This window comes from Arvicanthis niloticus, chromosome 13 (assembly GCF_011762505.2).
Source record: "Arvicanthis niloticus isolate mArvNil1 chromosome 13, mArvNil1.pat.X, whole genome shotgun sequence".
Taxonomy (NCBI): domain Eukaryota; kingdom Metazoa; phylum Chordata; class Mammalia; order Rodentia; family Muridae; genus Arvicanthis; species Arvicanthis niloticus.
The window spans coordinates 14,937,512-14,950,719 of NC_047670.1; the positions used below are offsets into that span (position 1 = coordinate 14,937,512).

At 38.0% G+C, this 13,208-nt stretch overlaps 1 protein-coding gene across 5 annotated transcripts in view; it reads left to right on the forward strand.

Moving 5' to 3' along the window:
• Positions 1-13,208, forward strand: part of Vps13b (vacuolar protein sorting 13 homolog B) — a 567,993-nt gene that overhangs the window by 393,696 nt on the left and 161,089 nt on the right. For all 5 annotated transcript variants that reach the window (XM_076911259.1, XM_034516325.2, XM_076911256.1 and 2 more), the window contains one exon: positions 8,506-8,643. In XM_076911259.1, the coding sequence (XP_076767374.1) occupies positions 8,506-8,643 (138 nt within the window). The remainder of the gene's footprint in view (positions 1-8,505; positions 8,644-13,208) is intronic.

Consider the following 13,208-nt stretch of genomic DNA (forward strand, 5'->3'; position numbering starts at 1 on the left):
TTAACTTGTGACTTTAGTGTCATAAGGATCGCAACTTGATCTGAAAATTTAGCTTCTAGGAACATTTCTTGCTGGTCTAACATGTAGTCACACTGGTTCATACACTTTGGTAACTCCTGGTGACTTGTGCCAATGCAGCGGAGGCCTGGCTGTTTCTGCTGGGTCTTGCCACCACTGCTTGTTTGTGTTTGCTATCCTGACACTACTGCTTTGTTTGTTTGTTTGTTTGTTTGTTTGAAACAGGGTTTCTCTGTGTAGCCCTGGCTGTCCTGGAACTCACTCTGTAGACCAGGCTGGCCTCTGCCTCCCAAGTGCTGGGATTAAAGGCATGCGCTACCACTGCCTGGCCTGCTGCTACTTCTAAACATGATACAGCAGAGCCTTGTGGTTTCTTCTGGATCAACCTGCCATTGTTGATTTCTGAATGGTGTTTGCAAGTGGATGGAGCTGCCACTGCTAACTCCTGTGAACTCAACTGCTGATTGAATTTGCTCCAAAGAACCATTTCTAAACAGGTCAACTTTCCCCAATCCTAATAACCTTTCTTTTCCACTGCCTCTGGTAGGTGGTGGGCCATAAGGGAGGTTAAAACTTTAAGAACCCTTATTAAAAGTAGGTTGTGAAAAATCGAAGGCAACACTTGGTTCATATATTTTGAGCTGAATCTTCTACATCTTGCTGGAAGGAAGTTAGATCTTTCTACTTAATGACACTCATAAGAAACTGTGTGTAATACAACTCAATGCATTTCCTTTGACTTTTTCGTTTTACCTTGCTTTGTTCTTTCTAAATATTTTTCTAATTATTTTTCCATGGCTGATTTTATGTTAAACTATAACACAAGTTATATTTTATAGGATAACATTTGAGTAAAATTCAGTGCAATTTAACACAGGTACTTACCCTCCTATTTAATAAAAGGTAATTATACATCCAAAGAAGATGAACTTAATTCTAACTGTAAATATCTGTTTTAATCAAAGATGTCTGCAATATTAAAATGTACAAAAGTATACAGAGCAGATATTACTGTATCATTTTTATAGATAAGAAAATCAAATCATCAAAAATCTAACTGCTATGTGAAAGAGCCTGGGCATCAGATAAAAAGTCAAGTTTTGTGATTTTCTTTCAATATATTTCATCATATATAACTAAGTCTCCTCAGTGGTTGGGTCATGAGAAACACATATTTTTCATTATCTTTCTACTCAAGGGATGCATTTAAAAAACATCAGTGACCCAAATTGGCTTTGGGGAATATCATATCTAAACTCCCAGTTCAATGGAATGTTGGTTGTGATCCCCTGATAGAAGTACACCCTCCTCTTCTGTAAGCCAATGAAGTGGAAAGTCATAAGAACATGATGCAGTTTTTTTTTTTTAACTTTTTCTAATGAGTTGGTAGAGTTAATGGAGAGTAATACCATTCCCATTTCCAGTCATTTGATTCCTGGACCACTGAGTTTTGGCTGTAGGAAAGGTATTATCATATGCTAGATACTGGTTTAAATCATATGCCAACTTCTGAAGAACTCTGGCCCATCCCTGCAAGCTTTGTCCACTTAATCTGGTGCAATAACTATGTTTATAAAGGCCATTCAACCTTTCTATTAAAGCAGCTTCTTTGGGATAGTGGGTAAATAGTAAGACTAATTAATCCCATGGACATGGGCCCACTGTTGCACTTCTCTGTTGGCAAAGTTAGTTTCTTGGTCAAAAACAATGCTGTGTGAAATATGATGATGTTGAATAAGGTACTCTGTAAGCCCATGGCTAGTAGTTTTGGCAGAAGTATTATATTCAGAAAAAGCAAATCAATAACATTGCCCTTTCTATGATAGAAGTGGTCCAACGAAGTTAGCTAGGCTATTGACTGGTTACAGTGCAAGATGATATCATTCCAGGGATTCAGAGTTGATTTCTGCTGTTGGAAGATTTGATATTCATTAGAAACCATAAACCCTCTTGATAAGTATTTACATGGGACACAAGCATCTTCATGTTCTTTGCCCACACAGAGAGATCTATCTATCTATCTATCTATCTATCTATCTATCTATCTTATGCAAATATCTCTTTTTATTATTATTAGATATTATCTCTTTTGCAAATATCTTTCTCACCAGTGTTTCAATGTTATTCCTTTTAAGTCCTTAACCATTGAGCAAAACTATTGTCTATGCCCCATAAATCAGTATGTAAACACACATATGGCCATTTCTTCTTCCAAAAAATACATATGATCATGTGCACCAAAAACCTATCCACTGTGTATAGTTCTCTCCCAGAAAGAGAATGTAACCTTTAGTTGTCCACTTCTGGGTGATACCTGAATAATGTGCAGAACCATCTGTAACCCATGCCTAGCCTCCTTCCTTTCTCAGCCAACCAATCATAAGACACATACCATGAAACCATATGTGCATGTTTGGATACCAAAAGCATTGTAATAGGAGTAGGAACCACAGGTGTTTGGACAACTACTTCATGTAACTTGCTTATAACAATAACACATTTGTGGTGGATTGCCTATGTACTATGTTGGTTGCTATTGATTGTATTTCAGTAGAGGTGGTATTAAGTGCTACTGTTTTCACTTACCACCTAGGGGATATAGAGGGGCCTAAGCTTCAAGACAAACAAGCAAGGAGCAATAGTTAAGATGAGGTACAACAAAGCTCCACTAATCAGTCATCCTCTGAATATTCCTAGTTTTGCATTAGCAGAAATTTACAAGAGCTTTCCACCGTATGGAAATTTAATGCACTGAAAGTATATCATATTTAAGTTTTCCCTCGTATCCACAGTACAATAAAGTCTTGTGGTGATTCATATTGTCAACTTGACAGAATTTAGATCCATCTACAAAACTTCTAGGCATGATTGTAATAATTTTAAGATAAATTAATTTTGGGGCATGCCCATGAGGGAATGGCTACATAAGATTAATAAAGATGGAAAGTGATCCCTAACTATGGACAGTACCATCTGCTGAACTGGGGTCCCAAGCTGAATAAGAAGGGCAATGTGAGCCGAGCACGAGGAGCATTGGTCGCTGCCTCTGACCAGCTGCCTCAAGCTCCTGCCACCTGGAATAGTTTTTCTTGATGTATTTCACCCTAGAACTGGGAGCCAAAATAACCCTTCCCCAAGTTGTTTTCCTAGGGGCATTCTGTCAGAAGGAGGAAAATAACTGATGCAGGTGTCCTGAGACAATTGCATCAATGGAATCAAAATATTTTGTGACTCTTGTTTCTTGTATCTGCCATATCAAAAAATGTTGCCTGGAACTGCCAGAGAAAATAACTGCTAGACTAATTTCCCCTCTCCCTTTGTAGCAGCAGGACCAGTAGCACTGGTGACAGCCACCATTGAGAGAGAAGAGGTGAGAGGAGGATGCAGACAATACTGGGTTTGAGTCCCACTATAGACCTTTCTATAACAGTAACTTTGAAATAAATGGATTTTTATGTTGCTTGGCTTTTTAAAATTCAAAATTCATTACTCATAAAGTGTATTAAGGGGCTGGAAGAAATAGTTGATCCATTAAAAGTGCTTGCTGTTCTTCCAGAGGACCAGGATTCTGTTTCCAGTACCCAAATCAGACAGCTGTAACTACAGCTCTGTGAGGTCCAGTGCCTTCTTTCAGTCTCCACAGGCATGCATACACACATATAAAGAAGTAAGTAAGAGGTAGGTGGGTGGGTGCATGGATGGACATGTTAAGTTTTTCTCTCTGATGGGTAGCATTTAAAAGCACCTACCGTACAATACCTGGATTTCAACATCTGTTTAATGCCATGACATTCTCAAATGAGGAAACATCACCAAGACCTGAGGCAAAAAGAAATGTTTCCTTTTAAGACCTTTGTAAAAATTCAACTTTAACAGAAATATAACTTCCATCCTCTGGTGGAACAAAGCAGAATAACTGATAAAGCCTTTAAAACAGTATTTAGAGTTTTATGTGAGTTTGGCAAGCAAATTTTTTATAAATAGGAGATTTCAAAGATCTTTTGGATATTTATTTCTCCATCTATTTTGAATTGTCTTATGTTATAAGTTATACAATCTAAATATTAACCAAAAATATTTTTATCATGACTATTAGCAATTAAAAATAACACCAGCATTTTCCAAGATGGTTGTCCTCAGGTTTAGTGGAAACATTTCCAGTAAGCTAAGGAAGTAAGTTTCTTTGAAGGAATATAAGGCCATCTTCCAGCACAGACAAACCTGGTGTTCAACCTTCTGAGGGCCATGGTTCTGATTAACCTATGGCTGGTTTTTGAGACTTTCATACGTATTGAAAGGAGGCTTTCTGGATTGTTCTCTTTGGATATTTTGGAATGATAGAATAAAGAATTTTCTTTTTTAAGTTTTCCCAAAAGGAAAGTAAATATTACAAGTTTGTCGCTCTCTGAAGTGAGTTCTCATCATGAATAGACATGTGCCTACAAGCAGTTAGTCACCTTTCTTTCTCATTTCCCACCCACAGTTTCTCATAAAGAACAACTTTCTCTGCTTTTTTAGGCTTAGCAACAAGAGTTAAATGCAGTCATCAACACCAGCAGTTTATCCATTTGAGAGCTTCCAGTACTTGAGTAACTAAGTGTTTCCTACATATGTAGGCCTGGGGGAGCCTCCACTGTGAAACAGCTGTCTCTGACTGTTACTGTGTTTATATGATCTTTACAAGCTCCTTTAATCTTAGCTCATCAGCTGCTTTCCCAGGTATATGGACCTTGAAGAATGTGTAATGCACATCTCAGTGTCTAGTCCTGCTGATAGTACTTAGGAGAAACTAAATTGAAGACAGCAATCGGGATGTCTAGACATCATCTTCATCATGGAGTCATTAGAGCATGATCTGACTTAGAGTTAGACATTGCTCAAGAATTCAGATACCTTTTTGCTAAGGCTCAGTGAAGACATAACTCAAGTCCTATTCTACATTCAATAGCCATCAGCTCTAAACATACATGCTTTGGATATTTCTAAGTTCACTTATTCTGCCAACCTTATAAGTCCATAAACACTTTTAAATCCAGTTATACAAATACTTTGTTAAGAAGTATTTCCCAGATTTTTATAGTTGCTTTAATTTCTAATTCCAGCACTGGCTTACTCTGCCTCGTTGGCTTACACCTCCCCTGCCTACTTAGAACCCTGGGATTGCCCAGAGCTGGTTGCTTGCCAGGATTTAAGATGGCTAGACCCTCCACCTTTTGTCCTTAGAGACACTGCAGCAAAACTTTGCAGCGTAGAAAACATGCAGACACATTTTCAGAACTAGCATTCCTTATCCAATCCTGTTACCTTTTGAACTTCTTTGGTAAAGAATTCAATTGTGTCCTCCATCCTGAATAACTTATAGTTCCTGTATCAGCATGTGCTTAAGCTTGTTTCACATACAGGCAGCTTCTAGCACAATAAATAAATAAACAAATAAATAAATAAAATGAATAAATAGCTAGGTATGCAGTGTTGTAGTGAGTGCCTCTAAACCCAGCAGTCAGGCGGCAGAGCCAGACTGCTCAGGCCAGTCTGCTCTTCCTAATAAGTTCTTGGATAGTCCAGGCTACAACTCTGTCTGAGGAGAGAAGGGAGGATTATGTTTGTATGCGGGAGGGGACCATATTTGTATTTACTAACCATGTTTCCTGTTGCTCTGACTTATTAACTGAGAAGTGTACTGTGAGGTTTTCTATAGTGGTGTGTGAAGTGTACAACTCTGTTGTTTGCAGCAATGGCGTAGTGTTCTATTCAGTGTCTGTAGTGTTGTCACAACTTAATCTTTCCTTTAAGCGGATATTTATTTTTCCCTGAATTTTTATTGCTTCAGATTATTATGGAGTCAACTTCCGTAAATTTTAATCTATGTGTTTTTAAATGTTTCTGTAAAAGTTTAGAGAACTACATATGTCACATCTGATTAAATATTTGATGAAAATTCTCTGGGGTCTCCCCTGTCTATACAAAAACATTACATATTCAGTCACATCCTACCACATGTGGGAGTAGCCATCTCCCCTCCATCCCCCACCCTTAACATATTAATGATTTTTGTCTACTTCAGTTAATGAAGATTTGTGTCCCTTGTTTTATCTCATTTATCTCGGTGGATAGTAAAGGTGGGTAGACCTGCCTGCTTATCTTAAGTACTCGTCAGAAGAATTAAACAGTGAAGATTTAAAAAGGGAAACAGATTTATAATTACCTAAAAATACATATTTGAAAGTTAATCTTTAGATGATATATGCATACACAAAGCATTTTGATGTGGTTGGAAGACAACTAGCATACTAAGAGCAAGCATTGGTTTCTAGAAGTCAGTTAGAAAAGAATCCTGTAGAGGAATGAAAAACTGATTTTCAGTAGGTGTAAATATGTATACATGTATCCATTTGGAGGAAATAAATTTCTAAATTTAGTTTTCTGTCTCAAATGATTTCACATTTAAAAACCTCCAGAAAGGCCTCAAGTATTAGAGGAGGGAATGCCTCCCCCATGAAAACTGGCATTCAGTTGTCCTAGTGTTGGCCCAACTTAGTCAATGATTATTTCTACTTGAAGTTCTGATTGTTGACTGCTGAGACCTGGCACACATCAAGTTTATATGCGCCTCAGTGGTTCTGTTCAGGGTACCCATACTGTCTGCTCACTTTCCAGGCATGGATGCCATCTCTCCTGTCACTGTTCCACGTGTTAAAAACTTCTTGTCAGTCTTGATTGTGATTTAGGTGTTAGTTAATGTATTACACTCTCACCATCTACATTGTCCTGCCACTCAGAATCTTGACTTCTAGAAAGCATAGAAAATGGACTGTAGATTTTAGATGCCATAAGTACAATAAACATTGAGCTTTCTGCAAATTGGGCAGTGCACCTCTGCTTCCTGTGAGTTGTTTTCTTCCGCGTTGTTCTATACCTCAGATCCATGTTTCATCAACAATTTCATAGATTTCCACTCATCATCAGTCTGTTACTTTCATCTGTTAGCTCATCATATTCACTGCTTGATTATTTCTTCTTCAAAGTGAAAAATGTCTACTTACATAAATCAAGCAGGAAGTATTTCCTTGATAAGATCACTTTTGATGATGTATAGAGAGGTGATACTCTGAGAAGAGACACTCAGGTCCTGGTAGCTTGCATGGCTCCTGCAAACCGACTTGAGTCTTTCAGCAACAGAAGGTTATCATGTTTTCACAAGAGCTGGCTGTTGTGTTTGAAAGAGAGAATAATGTATTGTTACTGTAGAGGGGCCTGCTCTGCATATCCCACTGCTTTAAAGTCACCAGTCAGAAGAGGGAAGCGTCCACCAGCTTAGTGTTTGATCTTTACCGCATACCCTAAACGTCACAACCAATCGCTTTCAGTATTTGCTTTAAAATAACATAAAGGTTCATATGTGCCAAATTTTATAAGGATCACATGATAAGGTCAAGAAACACAAATTCCAAGGCAGAATTTATATGCCCAGTTCACATATGACAGTAATACTATATAACCATATGTTGAATATAATATACTGTATGTAAATACTAGTCTTAAAAGTAAGCCAATCAGTAAAGCCTAAAATAAATAATGCTTTAGTAACACATTTCAGATAGTCTGAAAATCGGATAGATGGATTCTATTGCAAGAACATCCCTAATAAAATGGCATTTAAAGTACATTAAAACAGAGAATTTTTAAAAGATTCATGAAATTGAAGGAAAACTGGATATTGAGTTTTTTAAGCCTATTACATTCTATGCCAACATACATCATTCATTTTTATTTAAAGTTATATAAATAAAAAACTATAGTTTTCCAAACCTTTAAAAGCAAATTTTTTGACATTAATATAATCCAAATTATTCTTAAAGGGTACATAATGTTACACAGAAAAAAATTGAAATACATAATATAAAATGAAAAAATGTCAAAATAGAAAAAAGCTTGAAGTTGTATTCATAATTAGAACTAGTAAAAGATTGACCAAACTTTATCATTCCAGAAGGTTGTGGAAAGCTGTTGACAGCAACTCCAAAAACTTAGCAGTAAAAGCTGATTATAGTTTCAGAAGAACTCTGAAACAAATCAGATTAACCCTGGAGTTCTAATCCACTGCATCTTTTGAATATGTACGAGCCTTGAGCCTCTCTTCTGAGCTGACAAGCTTGCCTCTTTCTTCCCTTTGTTTCTAATATTGTGTGTAAAGTAGATCCAACCATTAAACTGTTAGTGCCCAGCAGCTCAGCATTCAGACCTTACCTTCACACAAAGACAGTGTGGCTTAATTTGAAATTACTTTGGTCTAGTTCTGGTTTACCCTCCAACCTTGAACACTTGTTTGATACATATGTATATATATGTATACACCACATGTGTACAGTTAAAGGGAGTAATGACGTCTACATAAAATAGTTTAACTTGTTTATTCACACAGATTCATATAACAAACTGGGATGTTTGTGGTGTGATCAGTGTTTTTCATTTCATTTCCTTACTTAGATCCTGGGAAGACTCTGCCTGAAGCCTCTGACTATAACATCGTGTGGCTGCAGACAGTGCCTGGAGAGACAGACAGCAAAAGTGGGATCCCACCTTCTCTCGTCACACTGCACATTAAAGACTTTCTTAATGGACCAGGTATGGAGTCACAATCGAGCACCTCTCTTCCCTGTGTGAACATAGAAATACGCCTATCAGATCTATCAGTAAGGTTGACTCCCTTGCCACACAATGAATAGTTGGTCTGTTTTCCAGAAGTGTACTTTCTTTAGACTGTCCATCCTAAAGATGGGAAAGCAAATGTGAATTTGAGTGAGCCGCTATGTCCGTAGTGACAGGAAGTGCCTACTTGTTAAGGAATCGTTGTCTGGAAACTGAAGACCTTGTGCACTGTTGTTACTTTTTCTCTTAATCATCTATGTGCTCTTAAAGGAATTGTTGAAATTTTCACTTCAGTTTTCTTACTGTTTATGGATGGATGAGATCATATGTAAAGGAGCATGCATAGATAAGCCCACTTACTTCAAATGCATGAAGGGTTTGAGATACAGTAAGCACGAAGTTTTAGATAGCTTAATATCAAATCTTCACATTCTTCTAAAGAGTCAAGTTTTAGCTACGGTTACTCTCCCTTTCTATAAATAAGAAGACTAAGACTGAAACATGAAGAAAATTAGCTGAAGTCTCAGGGGTAGATGAGCCGTTCAAACAGTAGGTCTCCTGACTCTGCGGAGGTGACCTTCCGTTGGACAAGGCTAATGAGCATGGCCAGGTGAGAGGTCCCTTCTCTGTCTCCTGATCCTCCTACAGGCCCCCTTTGAGCCCCTTCATCTGCTTGCTCTCTCTTGTTCTGACCTCCTTGGGGTGGTCTTTGCTATTTGCTTGCTAGAACTGACTGTATTTAATTTCACTTTTGTTATACTCAGGGCTTCAGAATGGATTCATTGTCAAAGGACTATTGGTTTTGCCATAAGAATTTTAAAACAAGGACATCAGACTGTCCTTAAATCTCCAGTGGCAATGAAAAGGGGGGAGTTTTGATAAGAGACACTACCCCTATACAGACCATGCTGAATGTGTGTGCTGTGGCCTGTCAGTCATTTCTGCATAATGGTAGCTAAAGATGAAAGACTGTCCTGTCGTAATATCTGAACTGAGGCGACCCTGAACCGGCCTGGCTGGTTTCACAGGCCCAGTTGTGCAGCACATCTCTCCAGTGCTAGTGTGAAGAACTGATTGTATTCATAGTACATGTGTAGATCTGATTTTAGGAACTGACAAGAAAAGGAAAAGCTCGTGGCTGGCAAAAGCCTTTGAGGCCATGGCTGCAGGAGTGTGAATCCCATTTCCTAGTAAATGAGAAATACTGGATTTTATTGAATCCAAACACAATCAGTTGTAGGGGAAAAAATAACATTTTATGTCCCACTAAGGAGAAAGTAAAGACCATGTGCCATTGAACCTGTGGTGCCTGTTTCCCCTTATTTTAGCAGTTGCTGGGTATTTCCTGATTCCAGAGCTGTTGCTGTGAAGGCCCAATGTGTTAGTGTAGAGAAGGTAACATGAGATCCGCTGCTAGAGCAGAAACAGGCATTTGGGGTTACTTCTTGCTTCTCACTTATGCTCAGGTTTCCTTTTAGGCAGCCTTTCAGTTTTACCTTACAATTCAGATTATTGATTTGTTTGTCGAAGTAATGGGATCTTTGAGTCAGTGGTAGATTGAGCACCACATTTGCAAGACAACCAGGTACATTGAATTTTGAAGAGCTGTGCCATTGTATGAGTAAATTGTTACATGTTCATAGCTCTAGCATTTAATATGACAACATAGTAAAAACAAACATACTAAATGACTTTAAAGTATACTTGTGTTTATATTAAGGTACTTTCAAAAGTTGGAAATGGATATATATCAATTCTGATTTCATAGTTTAAAATAATAGTGATAATGTATTTGGATATTCAAACTTTTAAACTATTAAATTGATATAATTATTCCAACCATATTTCTTAAATTTGAGTTTGTAGCTTAAGCATCTCTGCAAATGGTGGGGGTTTTGGGGGGTTTTGTTTTGTTTTGTTTTGTTTTTGTTTTGTCTTTTTTTTTTGTTTTTTTTTTTTTTTTTTTATCTGAGGTATGGCTGAAAGTTTATATTTCTGATACACTATAGGTGCAGTGGGTAGTAGTCTAGACATTGTATCTTTTGTAGTAAAGTGCGTTTGTTTTCCTTTGTTTTTTACATTTGTTTATTTGTGTGTCTGTGTGCCCATGTGTGTTACAGTGTGCTTGTGGAAGTCACCAGACAACATGCAGGAGTTGGTTTGGTCTTAGATATGGAACTCAGGTTGTCAGACATGGTAGTGAGTGCCTTTCCTATGCCTTAGCTCATCCTGCTGGCCTGGGGAGGGTTTCTATGCCTGATTACAGTTCTTCTTAGACTTCTGTGTAAACACACATTACTTCCTACCGCAGGCACTTGTTTCCAGAAGGACAAACACCAAGGTTTCAAAGCCACACCAGAAATGTGTGGTAGAGGAGAAGAGAGTTACAAAGGAAGAAGACAGCTTTAGGCTGAGAATAAGCTTTAGGTTGCTTCGTTTAATGTGGAAAACATTGGACATTGATTAATTTCTTTAAACTCTAAAGCATCTTTATCAAAAGTCCATTAATTGATTGAATGGTGATTGATTGGTTGATTGATTGATCTGTTTGTCTATCTTGTATTAAGAGAGGCTTAATTGGAATCGTTTGTCAGCTCTGTGACATTCCTTTTAAAACACTAGCCTAACAACTGAACTGCTTCACTATTTACTGCAGCAAATCTTCCTTGCAGTAGACAATGTCCGCTCCAGCTCACATGGAAGTAGGAATCCATTGAAGTATTTCTTTCATTGTTTCCCCCATTTGTCTCATTACAATTAAGAGTTCATGAAAGCTGTAGCAAACAGTAGGATTCATTGAAAGAAAGTCACAAGGCGCTTTAAAAATCTTTACACATATAAAGAACATATTGTGGTGTACATATTGGCAACTCAATAAAAAATTACAGGGTTTTGGGTTTGTTTTACTGTTATTAGGTAGTGGGCTGCTAAGAGGACTAATCTTGGTGCTAGGACTAGGTGACAACTGCAGTGCACAGTGTTCTCCTCTACCATTTCTTCACTTTGAAAGAAGTAGCATCACAGATAAGACCAAGTAAGTAAAGCAAATAATACTTCTAATTTTATTGGCAACATCAGTGTTAGCATTAAAATCTTTTTGCAGTTAGTTTTTTCAATCTGTGTGTACATCAGTCATTACCAGAGAATGCCTTCCTGCTTCATCTCTAAACTGTGTCTTTCTTTTTCTTTTTTTTTTTTTTCCTTGTTTTCTGGGCTGGGTTATGGTAACAGTAAAAATTAGGGTCTTGAAATGTAGAGGGCCCTGATTGTAAGTGCCTACCCTGTAAATTCCCTCAAAGGCTATGAACATAGTTGCTCTTGGATTTAGCCTTTCAGATGCATTTTGAGGCTTGTTTTCTCTCAATAAGATGGCTGTCGTTTAGCCAGTATTGTCCTTTAGCATTTAAAATTGTAAAAAAAAAATGCTTCTGAGTTGGGAGTATCTCTTTATTTTTGTGGATTCTTTTAATAGTACCTTAGGCATGTGATAGATCCTGCCCTCCATATCACAAGCCCCTTGAAGGTCTTCCCAAGCCCCACCTTGTTCCTCAGGCAAACAGTACCTATTAGCCAGGTCAGTGGCTTGGAGAAACCCATGAAACAGCAGCTACCACAAGCTCTGGAATGGTATTTCCAGCAGGTGAGAGATTAGTCGGAACAAATTGGAGCCATTGCAGTTCAGCTCTCCTGGTTTCTTTCAACCTGTTTTTAAAATGTCGTCATTTTAATACACAATCTAAGCCCGGCGGAACAGTCCACAGCAGGTTAATTTGAATCGTATGATATGTCACTGCCCTCTGCTGACATGAGCTCTATTCCATGTGTGAAGCCATAATAAATCCATTCCCAACCGAGGAAATTCCCTGTGAGAAGGTGAACTAATCCAGGCCTCACGCTGGCATGTTAGCCCCTATAATTGAAAGCAGGGCCACCTGTTCCCAGGACAGTTGGCCTACAGAGAAAAAAAAAATAGTGTTAGATCAGATATTTCTTATATTGAAAAGTCACTCATTCTTCTTGCAAACTCACGCTCGGCTGTGGAGTGTTCACTGTGACATCACACACAAATATTGGAATTGCTTATGTGAGCCCAGTTCACAGTTTGTTAACCATAGCCATTCTTAACTTTGAAATGATATATATTTTTTTAATTTAACCAGAGCTGACATGTGAGCAGACCTGGTAAGGATGCAGACTTTTCTAATTAACTCAAGGTCATTTGTAAAGAATGTGGCTCCCTGGGATTTTTTTTTTTTCACTGATCTTTTGCAGAGAAATTTCTTAACCATTGTCACTTTAGCCATGAAATGACATCTAAGTGACAACAAAGAACCAAGTGTCAACATGGGACACAGTCCCTGAGTAGTTCTGGTTTATTTTGCATTGATAATTAGCATACCTCATTCATCATATCCTTGAAGTAAGGAGATTCTGTCGGACTCAGGTTCTCGTGGTTGCCGTTCTTCTCGACTCTTCTACCGTGTGTTACAGTAGAAACAGCTACTTCGGCCGTTGTCTTCCAAAAGACTTCCTTGTTGAGT